The sequence below is a fragment of the Carassius gibelio genome, chromosome B17 (genome assembly GCF_023724105.1).
Source record: "Carassius gibelio isolate Cgi1373 ecotype wild population from Czech Republic chromosome B17, carGib1.2-hapl.c, whole genome shotgun sequence".
NCBI lineage: Eukaryota > Metazoa > Chordata > Actinopteri > Cypriniformes > Cyprinidae > Carassius > Carassius gibelio.
Window position 1 is genome coordinate 2,091,207 of NC_068412.1, and position 12,569 is coordinate 2,103,775.

Consider the following 12,569-nt stretch of genomic DNA (forward strand, 5'->3'; position numbering starts at 1 on the left):
ACAAAAAAATTACACAAATATGATTTGGAGAAGGCACTGAAGGTATAAAACTAAGTTTTGAATCTTGATGTGTGGCCTTCGATTACAATCCTCCTTGCTGGGTTTTGGATGGAGGCCAAAATTTGTTGCCAGGCACGGGACTTGAATGCGAGATGATGAGTCTTTATATTTGATGGATGGGTCTAGTCTTCTTTTAACAACATCCTCCATAAGGTCATCTCTGAAATTTTGGGTTGTCTTTGTGTAAATAGGTCTTGCAATCCACTGTTTTGACTGTTTTTGGTACACAATGTTGTGTCTTGGGAGGCCTAAAATTAAAGCGGTCAGGGATGAGTTATAATAATTTGGTAAGTCGGATATCCATTACCAGAACAAGTATTGTTACATTCTAAAACATTAATTTGGTCAGATATAAGTCAAGGCCAGATATTAGGCTATTTTAAAAATCAATAGACATTTCTATTGCTGAAATGTAAAACGTGGTTCAGGTTCTAGTTTATCAGAGTGTGAACATAATTTACCTTCTCCATTTTAGATATGAAAAATAACAATCTTCAATTGGTCATAGGAGAATTTATAATTGGTATATTTTTGGTACTTACCACTTGTTTCTTCCGGTTTACGGGGTGAGTCATGATTTTCATTGTGGTCCATAATGGCCAACATTGTGCGTGCCTGCATGGATTGGTACTCAAAATGCAGGCGCTTTGGGCAGTACTTCAACAGGGCGTTGTGGAAAACCTTGAGTTGTCCTGTTAAAACATAAATCAAAATTGACAGTAGAGATTAGAAAATGTATACAAGTTACTGAAACTTGTGTGCTTGATCTGTACAATAGTGGAAATAGTCAAGTTTTGACTAGTGTAAAATGTAGGCACTGGTAAAATTTCAGGGCATGGCCCCTCACTTGTTTAGACATACCTGTGTGCTTGAACAGCGCCATTTGCTCCAGATCTTTCAGTAGACGCGTGTTCAACACAACTTCATAGAGAGCTTTGTAGGCAGGTGAGTCCTGAGGCAACCATTTCTTCTTCCGTTGTTCATCTGATGAGAGGTCAGCGTGGAAGCACTTGTATTCAATTCCGTTTTCCTCCCATCGATGGACACCACATATGTCATGGAGGATGGACGTCCATCGTCTAAGCAACTCCTGATAATTACATTAGAGCACAAACAGATTTTTTTTAGACATTCCATTACATTCCTTTCAAAATGAATCTGAAAAAATGCATGCTATAATGTTGTTTGTGTCAACTGTCTGTGATAATAGCAGTTGTACTGTGCATTTTACATCTATTCAATAAGCTTGTACCTTTTCATCTCCTTTAGAGGAGCTGCAGCTCCACCATATATGGTTGCTCACGCTTCTTACCCATGGAGCAAGGTCCTTGCACACGCTAAGCCTGTGTACTTTCTCAAAACCACATGGTGGTCAATGTGCACGTGAACACTCTGCGCACTGTCTGAAATCCACGTAAGTGGTAAGTGTGCACGCAAGACTCTTGAAATATTTTTTTTTTCATTTCAACAGAAACTGACAAGGTTTCTAGTAGTGGTGGGCTGTTATCGGCGTTAACGTGCTGTGTTAACGTGAGACTTATCGGGCGATAAAAAAAATATCGCCGTTAATCTATTCTCAAAATTGGATGCTCAGGACAGTTGACGGGCCACTGCTGTGCATCCTCACGAAAGCTTATCTTTTTCAAGTGTTTTTAAGCCATCCCGCTTATCGATTTAAACATTAAAGCATCCAAAAACAAGATGCGGAAAAGATGAACTGATTAGCTGGTTACTCGAGCGCTGTGTTCGTTTCGCATGAGAGAGAGAGCCACATATCACGGACAGCGAAACTGAACCGAACTTCTTCTGCGAAGTTCACCTCGAAGGCCCTCCTGCACCTAAACGAACCAATACAAATCGCATTTTGAACAAACAAAAAGATGTGCAAGAGCCCAATTCAGTACTCGCGGTGTTCTTGTGTTCAGGGCTCACAAAGAGAAATGCGTCTCAAAACATATCGAATTTGCTTATTTTTGCTCTTGTGCCGACAAATACATACAAAATATGTCAAAATATCCACCTTGGAAATTATGCTCCAAAAAGCTGTCAGTTATTTCTTAAGTGAAAGCAAACAGTTGAGGAAAGAAATGGGATGTGTATTATATTGGATGCGTTCATCATCTCTTAAAGTGACCGCGCCTAATTTAGCTACTGGCTACTGTAATGTTAATCCAAGAAAATGAAAATGAAAATCACTCACTGCTCTTGACTGAATTACTTTGTAATTTTAACAGGCAAACCAAAATTTATTTAGACACCAGAGAATTTTTGATATATACATATATAGCAAAACTGTAATAATGTGAGAAATGTTGAAGGTGTCTGAATAAATCTAGGTTTGATTGTATATTTTATTTTTACATTGAAGACTATCCAGAGCTATTTAACATTTAATTATTTGGTTTATGTAAAATCTCACAGTGAGATTAATCTAGATTTAAAAAAATTATCTATGCCCACTACTAGTTTCTAGAGAGCAGAGGTTTTGAGGGAAGATTTAAACACATTGTCCATAAAATAATTTGTTAAATTCGATGATCACTAAAAATTAAATTGCCACTGTCGCCTCTGGCTTGCTTAGTTGGGGTCACTTCATCTACAGTGATATCGTTGACTTGATTGCAAAAAAATGCACAGACACTATTTAAAATGAACAGAGATGACATCACTCAATTAAATGATGAACTGTCATTTTGCATTTTTGACACACTGTTTTCCTAATGAATGTTGTTCAGTTGCTTTGACGCAATGTATTTTGAATAAAGTGCTATATAAATAAAGGTGACTTGACTTGACTTGACATTATTGTTGTCATTATTCAGGTTGTATTTCAGCTTTAATGTATGGGTTTTTAAATTAAGCAACTGATATTTATTCACTCCACATTTGCAGAAGCGTAAGGGTGCTGCTGAGTGCTGCTGTTGCAATGGAATGTTCTATTTGTTACACTTTTTCAGTATACAGTAACTTATTTGGCATAATGGGCGCACTGCTCCTGCTCTGGATACGCACGTCTTCTGTGCTGCCATTCCACTGCTTGCACATCCAGTGTGAGACACTGTTGCTTTAAGATCTGGTGCATAGATCAAATATTTTAACACATTCATATTTCTCTCAACTGTTCAAGTTCACTTAAAACAAAACCGACTGCATTTACATGAATAGTCTCCAAGAAAGGCATTTTGACTTAACTTTTCATGTAAGCGTGTAGCAATAACAGAACTTAAGATAGCTTAAGCGAAAGAGAACTCTCATTCATACATTGACTTATAGGCACGTTCTGTGGCCACACATTTGGTGTGTGAGCACAGAAACTTGTCGGCTTTCAAATACTGGACAAGACTTAAAAACATGCAAATAACTTTTAATAAATAAACTTTTACAAGTCAGAGCCCTTTAAAAATATTACTTGAGAATGGACTCGAGTATGAGTTTGAGTAACCTAACTCTAATATTTTTATTGTTTTTTGTTGTTGTTGTTGTTTTGTTTGTTTGTTTGTTTGTTTTTTAAGGGTCGATTCCATCATGTTGGTAGAAGAGGGATTTAAGGTGGTTAGTGTGGATGCCAGTGACAAAATGCTTAAATATGCTCTTAAAGAGAGATGGGAGAGGAGAAAAGAGCCTGCCTTTGATAACTGGGGTAAGTGGAGATCCCTGTTTCAGTGGGTGACTTTACTGTCATGCGAGAATCAGTTAAATGTTTCTTCATGGCCTGGACTTTTTATTTCAGTAATTGAGGAGGCCAACTGGCTAACGTTACCAGAAGATGTTAAAAAACCTGGAGATGGGTTTGATGCAGTAATCTGTCTAGGCAATTCATTTGCTCATTTACCAGACTTCAAAGGTAAAAATACCAAAGCAAAAAAGTTGTAATATTTTTTTTTTTAACAGATTTGTCTATTTAACCACTTTCTTGTATCTCACAGGGGACCAGAGTGATCAGAAGCTTGCCTTACAAAACATAGCCAGCATGGTGAAACCTGGAGGGATCCTAATCATTGACCACCGTAACTATGATTACATCCTTGAGACTGGCCAAGCACCCCAAGGAAAGAATATTTACTATAAGGTAGTTAAAGACTAACTGTGGTGTGCTGACCTGGTTTTCAATAAAACCGGACGTTATGGCAAGACATATGGTGAGGGTCCTCCCTTTAAAAAAACCCCAATACCAATAGTGTTTTATGTCTCAGTCCCACGGGGAAATGATACAAACAGTTTTACCCAATCTCATGTTAATCTTAGTACCTATAGACAGGGATGTAGTGGAGGCTAAACGCATGTAAACGCCGTTTATACACCTCCCAAAATTCGGAAATAGCGTTTACCCACCTCCAAAGTGTGTTAATCCACCTCAAAATAGCATACAGTTCCAATGACATTTTAAATTAAGCTTATGTCGTTTTAGATTAATATTGTTCATTATTAGTTCATAGGTTGTTTATTGTTAAAGATGAAGTCTTTCATATTGCGCTGCATCTTGTCAGTGTTGACCAATTGCTTGCGGTATTGCCAGTAGTGGGGAGTTCTAATCATTTTACTGACTCGGATCTTTGAGTCTCGTTCAGCAAAATGAACTAATCTTTTCTCCTCCCGTCTCTATGGGACTGACATGAAGAATAAAAGACTCGGACCTCACCTGTCGATTCAGAACCCATATGTTGTGTAATGCGCATGTGCAGTCAACACAAAATGAACGAATCACTCTCTGAGACAACTCGGTAGTCCTGAGTCATATTAAAGATTCGTTTAAAATGAACGACACGCAACAGACTGCATAAAAATTCAAAAATGGATATCCGGCAATTAATAATAATAATAGAAATAATAATAATAACGTTCGTAATCTTGAATAGAAATCATCACTCATACAGCAGCCATTCATCTCATCTTCGGTTTATTTGTGTTCGTATACATGCAATATCCACAACATGTTTGTAAAATATTTCGTCATGCAGAATAACATTTCTATTTATTCTACACTGATTAATGCAATCTAAAGAGCTAAAACAGCTAACAGAGCTAGCGATTACTCTCCTCTTATTGATTCGTGTCAGCTATGACATCAGTGCAATATCATTAGTTTGTAAAGCTGTCAATCATCTCACGTGAACCACGTGACCAAAAGGATGTCATTTTGCAATGAAGCTGTCTGTGTCATTGCAGTCTGTGTCATTGATAAAATATAGGAAAGACAAAAGTAAAAAAAATATTTGATTCCAGCTTGTTAAATGTGAATATGTTCTAGTGTCTTCTCTCCTCTGTGACAGTCAACTGAATATCGTTGAGTTGTGGACAAAATGAGACATTTGAGGACCATTCCTGGGCTTTTGGGGAAACACTGATCCACATTTTTCTGACATATTATAGACCAAACAACTAACTGATTAATTGAGAAAATATTCAACAGATTAATTGACTATGAAAATAATCTCAAATCCCTAATCATTACGTACAAGTGCATTGGAACCCCTGGATATAAGCCTCCCTCTCTATTCCTCTTTAAAAAAAAAAATTCTCTCTGTTTTGTCATTTAGTAAACTTTATAGATTTCAACCTTATTATTCTTTTCTTGAGTCTCTTTAACAAGAGCTTAGATTAATGTATGAATTGAATAGTGATTGTGTGACCTATAAGAGGGAATAACCAGTGATACCCTTGGTAGTAATATCAAATGATAGCCTATAGCGATGTCATCAGGATACACATACACCGGTAGGCAGTGGCCCACCTTACCGTGAGTCACCCAGAATTTATAGTTTACCCACCTCTTTTTTTACCACTACACCTCTGCCTATAGAGTAGTATTGAATCCTTCCTATCTCAAAAGAGTGTTTAGTTTTATTATATGTATAAAAGAAAGATACAGCTTTACGTTTCTCCCCGAAAACAGTTCAACTCCTGGAGGTGTCCCGTGGGACCACTCCATCTTTCGATATCAAAATATGTTCAAATCCAGCATCAAAATGGGGCTTATTTATAAAAATAATTATCACCCGAAATTATGGGAACAAACAAACACACTTGCAGAACTCTGTTGCTGCCCCTGGAAGAATAAACAACATCAAACTATACTCTTTCATGTAACAATGGGTTCTTTGGGAAGCTGAACAATGTTCAATTCCCTCACAACCAAAACCACACTTCTTTTGGAACATTCTTATCGAGCAAGACTTGTGGAGTGATGGGCATGCTCTTGATCTTGATAGCATTAGACCAAAAATGTAATAGATTACCCCTTTACGCCCTGTCTAAATCTTACAGCATTTTTGTTTATCTCATCACAAGTGGACAATGCTATAGACAAGTGTAAAGGGAGTCTGAAATGTTTTCTATCGATCATTTCCAGAAATATGTCGAAAACTCATTAGACGTGATTGCTTTAGTTGTCTAGACTCATGTGGTCGAAATAATTACAACAGCTACTTACCTAATTCTTAAAAATTATGGGAAGCATGCCGGGCCAATGGGATTTAAACTTTGCCTATTGAAAGCGTAAAATTTGGTTTGTAGGTGAAAAATGAAAAAAAAAAAATAGAAATAGAAAATAGAAAGCACCATGTTTTCTTACCAGCCCCCATTCTAACAAAAAACCACAGCGTTTGGTGTAGTTTTGCAGCTGTCAGAGCAGAAATGTATTCTGCTGGCTCTTTTCATGTTCAAATGTAAATATATTACGTAAATCAAATAAAATCGTATTTTGTAACAGTAGATTGAACGATCAGAAAAAGCTAATACATACACCCGCCCATAGACCCTCCCTTCAATTAAATCAGGAAAGTTGTTGGAAATGGGTAAAAGAGACAGGAGATTAAAACAACAGGGGCCTGTTTCACTAAGGAGGTTCAACCAAGGTTTACACATGAAGGTTCAACCAAGGTTCAAACTTGAACTCTGAGTTGACTAACCCTGAGTTGGGAAACTCTGAGTTTTTGGTTACAGAACAGCTGAAATGAGTTGGTTTAATCAACTCTAAATTGATTGACTCTGAGTTAAGCGTGTGCACCACAACTATAAAAAGCCATTATCAATGGAGTGCCGATATTACAATTCACCATGAACTATGGGCAATATATATATATATAATATTATAGTATTATTATATATTAATAATACTATTTTAAGTGCATTTTTCTTATTTTGCAAATGATCTGCCAATAGAGTAAGAAAATATGGCAATTAGTGGAATTAACATACCGATAGATCCTATTTACAGTAGGCTTAGTGCAAGTAGCTCTAGATGCTATTTACAAAAAACAATTACAGTGAAAATTGTGATCTATTCTATTTACCATGTAAAGTAGCAGTTCTTTGCAACAGGATAAGTGTAAATAATAATTAGATGCTAGTTATAATTTATACTGGCAGATACATTAGCACCTCATTATTGTTATACATTAACAGGATGCAATAATAACAGATTGTACATGATTATATTTATTACAATTATAAATAGTTGTATCATTATTAAAAACTTGTTAGGCACTTTACCTCCATTGTTTTAACATTATGTTCATTTTTATTGAAAATAAATTCTAATGTGACAGGAAAAGTGAAAAGAACGAGGTTGGCAAAAGCCGGACTCTAACCCAGTCAATCGCGTTACAAGCTAGTTTTCCGTGCCCAAAACATTACTGTCTACACCACTGAAGCCGTTATTCACATGTGTCGTATTTAACCTTATGTGTCGAGGGAGGGCGGAGCTACAGTAGAATTGCACTTAGTAATGGACACTCAGAATAATCTTGTTTTCCATTTGCATTAAGATTATTTGTATTACCACGCTGGCATATAATTTTACTTAAGTAAAATGCACATAATTTAGATCCCCCCAAAGCAATCTTTATTTTATAATTTTTTTATATTTTGTACTTGAAGAATAAAAATAATAATAAAAAAAAAAAAACACTTAGTAAGAAGAGCATTTTTCCAGCGTGCATTAATGAAGTGTTTAAAAAGGGGGAGAAGACCGAAAGAAACTCTGGGTTTATCGAAGAAAACCTGCTCCTGACCAGGTTAGGTTCATAGAGTAAGTTACCATGGTAACTGACTCCGAGTATAAGTTAGCTCTCTTTCAGAAACGGGCTTGACTTACCCCGCTTTCTTGGGTTTGATAAACCTCCCATTCTGAAACAGAAAACCAACAGTTGCCCTCATTTCAGGGTTAATATACTCCAAGTTTTCTCTTAACCTCCTTTGTGAAACGGGCCCCAGGTGTGAACATTCTCCCTTGTCTACTTGTGATCCAATTGGCCAAAATGAATCTTGATACAAGGTGTAAACAAACAGGGCCTTAGAACTATTTTTACTAGGGGAAAAATATATCTATAAAAGTTATACTTTTAAGTAATACTAATTACTTTTATGTACTTTTAACTTTATTAACTTTTTATCATTGCTGTTTATAATGCAGAGAACGTCTGAGCATTTGCAATGTTTGATTGTGCCTTCATCACACTTTATTTTGTTAATGTTTTGGAGCACACTAGCTCATTCTAAAATCACTTCAGTTTTGTTTTGTCTTGAATCCAACTGTGTACTAAGGACCACAATTAACTCTATAGTATTTTAAGAAAAGTCGCACTGGACTGTACTGTAAGTCGCATTTATTTAGAACCAAGAACCAAGAGAAAACATTACCGTCTACAGCCGCAAGATGACGCTCTATGTTTTCAGTGTAGGCTACAGGAGCACTGAGCAGCATGGAGCGCCCTCTCGCAACTGTGGACGGTAATGTTTTATCTTGGTTCATTTCTCTGGGTTCATGTCTAATTAATTTTTATAAATAAGTGATAATAACCTGAATATAAGTCGCAGGACCAGCCAAACTATGTAAAAAGTGTGACTTATAGTTCGGAAAAAACGGTAACTTTTCAGCATTACCTACCTAAAAGTAATTAAAGGTGCAGTCAAATATGGTTTCTGAGAAACAATGTTGAAAAAAAAACAAACAAACAAACAAAAAAACACTAGGTGTTTGTTTTTAAGGCTGTTAACTAAAAGGCTGTTTAATTTACTTGATTTGTGCTTATGTAAAAGTCCAATAATTCAGATGAAATTTGAAAAAATCAGGGCTTGTTTTTCAGAGTGACCTAAAACAGGACATCTCCACCTCAGTGCTGTGGGTCAATAGCAAGCCTCACATGATCACACTGGACTACACTCTAGAACTGCCTCAACCAGTGGATGTTCAGACTCCACCTGATTCAAGGTACTGTGACCTAAGCTTCTAGGGGGGTCATTGGTTGTGATCTGTATGTAATTATAGAGTACTATGGAACAGGGATGTAATTACAAAAACAGAAAATCAGCTGTAGACAAACGGTTTTTCATGGTACTGTATTTTAGAGTTATCATAATACTATAAATATATCTCACAGTACTATACCAGATGAAGTATTGATATACAGATAAATCTACAAGTGCAGACATATCTATCTATCTATCTATCTATCTATCTATCTATCTATCTATCTATCTATCTATCTATCTGTCTGTCTGTCTGTCTGTCTGTCTGTCTGTCTGTCTGTCTGTATTAACACACACACACACATGCATATATATATATATATATATATATATATATATATATATATATATATATATATATATATATAAAATATATATATATATATATATATAAATATATATATATATATATATATATATATATATATATATATATATATATATATACACAAAATTAGAGGTTTAACTCAGACTGAAAAGTCACAAATTATCCAATGACAATAACAAAACTTATGCAATACAGAAATTGCAAAGTTAAGACATAATGTTAACTGCAAAAGATTTAAGAATTAATGTGAAGAGTTAGATATAAAATCATCAGGAACCATTTAGTGTCCAGTGCCAGTCTCCAGTGTCTCCTGAAACATAGAGCATAGACATATATTCAGTGTGACTCTACAATTTTCATAGTCATGAAAATAAAGAAAACTCTTTGAATAAGAAGGTGTGTCCAAACTTTTGATCTGTGGTGAGACGGATCACAAAACTTATCTAGGATCCGTGGTTTGATTAAAGTCAATTTTATTTTAAAGGCGCGCTACTTTGGCTGGCTCTGATATAGCTGCCACGCAGCCTCTCTGTATTCAGCACTCTGCAGACTTGCTCAATGTCCCGTTCACGGTGCTATCTGATTGGTTACACCTCATGAGTAATAGCCTATCAACACTTGCATAACGGTTGAAGCTGGTCCGCTGGGCAGTGGAGTTTCCAACTTGGCGATTAGATTTAGCGACTTTTTTTTTTTTCCAAGAAAGCAACTAACGACAAATCTAGTGACTTTTTGGGCAATCATTATTTAGTCTCTGAGACTCTCTAGTGCTGCCGCACGAGCGCGAGTTCTCTCTTTCCCAGCGTGAGCCTCATCTGTTGTGTTCAGCGAGCGCAGACAGGACCAGCAAAAAATATATTCTGTTGCTTCTTACTCTATTTTACAAGCAAGTATAGCCAACATCAGTCACAGCACAACCACTGAATTTATCGTATGTGTATTTGATTTAATAAGTGCAGTGTAATGTTTGAGAGCTGGTTATGTAGTCTTAATGGACCGCGTTTCAGTCATTATAATATTGATTCCAGTTGTCTGACACAGACACATTAAAATATAGTAATAAAAACTAGTTTTGAGAATTTAATTAAATGGCTAAATAAAATTTGCAGTTTGTGAGCATTGTAACATTTAAATACCCATTCTGTTGAGTTCTCCGTCGTCCGTGATGGTTTAGATGTTGATGTGTTTGAATGTAAATGTATTAACAAGTGATAGTGTTGTGTATTGTCTGTAATCTCCTTCGTCTTCCAGTAAAACTCCTCATTTGTTCCCGATCCTCCTCTTGTACCTTATTTTACGTTTAGCACTACCTTAGTTTGTAACAGAATCACGGACCGAAACAGTTTAGTTATTTTAGCGGCGTTTTTCTTTCTTTTTGGATTTTTTATATATTTTTTCCCTCTTCCGGAATGGCCATCCCAGCAGTCCGTCTCCTATGCCTGGAGCAACTGGACCGTTCGCTGGAGGACCATACCAGGGACTTTTTAGATCTGGCGTGCCTTACCCACTTCCCCGACCGCTCGCCTACCAGCGAACGGTCCCCGAGAGGATTTCGCCGCTTTTATGGAGTGGGTGCTGGAGAAAAATCGATCTTCATGGACCGTCAGCACCGTCGAAGAGGATATCTCCAGCCCCACTCCCGACCCAGAGACCAGCCAGCCACCACCACGCTGCACGGAGCCAGAGCCCACCGCAGCCGCAGAGCCCGAGCCATCCGCTGACAGGAAGCAGGATCTCGAGAGCGCGACTGGCCAGGTTTGTGAGCCGGCAACACCGTGCATCGTGGGAGTCCTCGTGGAGATCGAGGGCGTGGAGGAAAGCCCTGCCCACACTCCTGCGACTGAGGGTGAGCTGTATGCAGTCTCTGAAAATCATATGGAACAAGTTCTGGACCTTATGGACCTTATAATCCCTAATTTTCCTGTTTTTCCGCTGGTTCTGTCCAGCCCTGATCCCCCTGTATACCCTCTCAGTCTCCCACTCCTACCTCCTCCAGTCAGTTCCTATGCTCCATTTCCACTGGTTCTGCCCAGCCATGAATTTTCTATTTCTCCGCTGGTTCCGCCCAGCCCTGAGTTTTCTGTTTCTCCGCTGGTTCCGCCCAGCCCTGAGTTTTCTGTTTCTCCGCTGGTTCCGCCCAGCCCTGAGTTTTCTGTTTCTCCGCTGGTTCCGCCCAGCCCTGAGTTTTCTGTGTCTCCGCTGGTTCCACCCAGCCCTGAATCTTCTGTGTCTCCGCTGGTTCCGCCCAGCTCTGAATCTTCTGTGTCTCCGCTGGTTCCGCCCAGTAGGGCTGTAGCTATCGAATATTTTAGTAATCGAGTATTCTACCCAGAATTCCATCGATTAATCGAGTAATCTGATAAAATGTGTTTTTGCTTAAAGTGCAATATTAATTATGCAGGACAAAACGAGACTCCTGGGTCTCTTAAAATTAACAACTAACTATTTTTTAAATGCATAGAATGCAATGCATACATCAAAAATAAACATTTAATTATTATCCATTGTTTCTCTGTCTGTACTTGTACTGTGAACAATGACAATAAAGTTGACAGATGAATTAAGTGCTTTTAAGTGCCAATCGGTTGGGGTTTTAAATAAAGCAGTTTCTGAGATGCACATTAAACATTAAACATAAAACATTAATTTAATTTATCTTTTAATTATTAAAAATTAAGCAAACTTAACTTTTTGGTAAACAAAGGGGATTTACTATTAAAAATAAAACATGGAAGAAATGTGTTATTAAACCTTAAAAAAATAATGTTGGATTTTTTTTATTTTTTTTAGTAGTAGGCTATGTACATTGTGCTGAACAATAGTTTTTAACCGGACTTTTATTTTGACGGGTTGGGTTACCTTTACAGTTCTGTGTATCTGATGTGGCGCTAGTTTTACTCTAATCAAACGGTCAAATGCTCATGAAGTGACT

The 12,569-nt window shown here is 37.2% G+C and overlaps 3 protein-coding genes across 4 annotated transcripts in view; 1 reads left to right on the forward strand and 2 right to left on the reverse strand.

The window, feature by feature from the left end:
* The window catches only part of LOC127975855 (uncharacterized), a 1,007,983-nt gene that overhangs the window by 976,140 nt on the left and 19,274 nt on the right, over positions 1-12,569 (reverse strand). The gene's annotated exons all lie outside the window — the stretch shown is intronic.
* The window catches only part of gnmt (glycine N-methyltransferase), a 127,591-nt gene that overhangs the window by 48,168 nt on the left and 66,854 nt on the right, over positions 1-12,569 (forward strand). Inside the window, exons 2-6 of one of the 2 annotated variants that reach the window (XM_052579864.1) lie at positions 3,573-3,700; positions 3,791-3,904; positions 3,987-4,129; positions 9,147-9,271; positions 11,060-12,017. In XM_052579864.1, coding sequence (XP_052435824.1) covers positions 3,573-3,700; positions 3,791-3,904; positions 3,987-4,129; positions 9,147-9,271; positions 11,060-11,546 — 997 coding nt within the window. In that variant the 3' untranslated portion in view covers positions 11,547-12,017. Of the gene's footprint in view, positions 1-3,572; positions 3,701-3,790; positions 3,905-3,986; positions 4,130-9,146; positions 9,272-11,059; positions 12,018-12,569 lie in introns of those variants that run through there. The other variant, XM_052579865.1, reaches the window with a different exon arrangement.
* The window catches only part of LOC127975848 (uncharacterized), a 31,715-nt gene that overhangs the window by 4,584 nt on the left and 14,562 nt on the right, over positions 1-12,569 (reverse strand). The window lies entirely within an intron of this gene.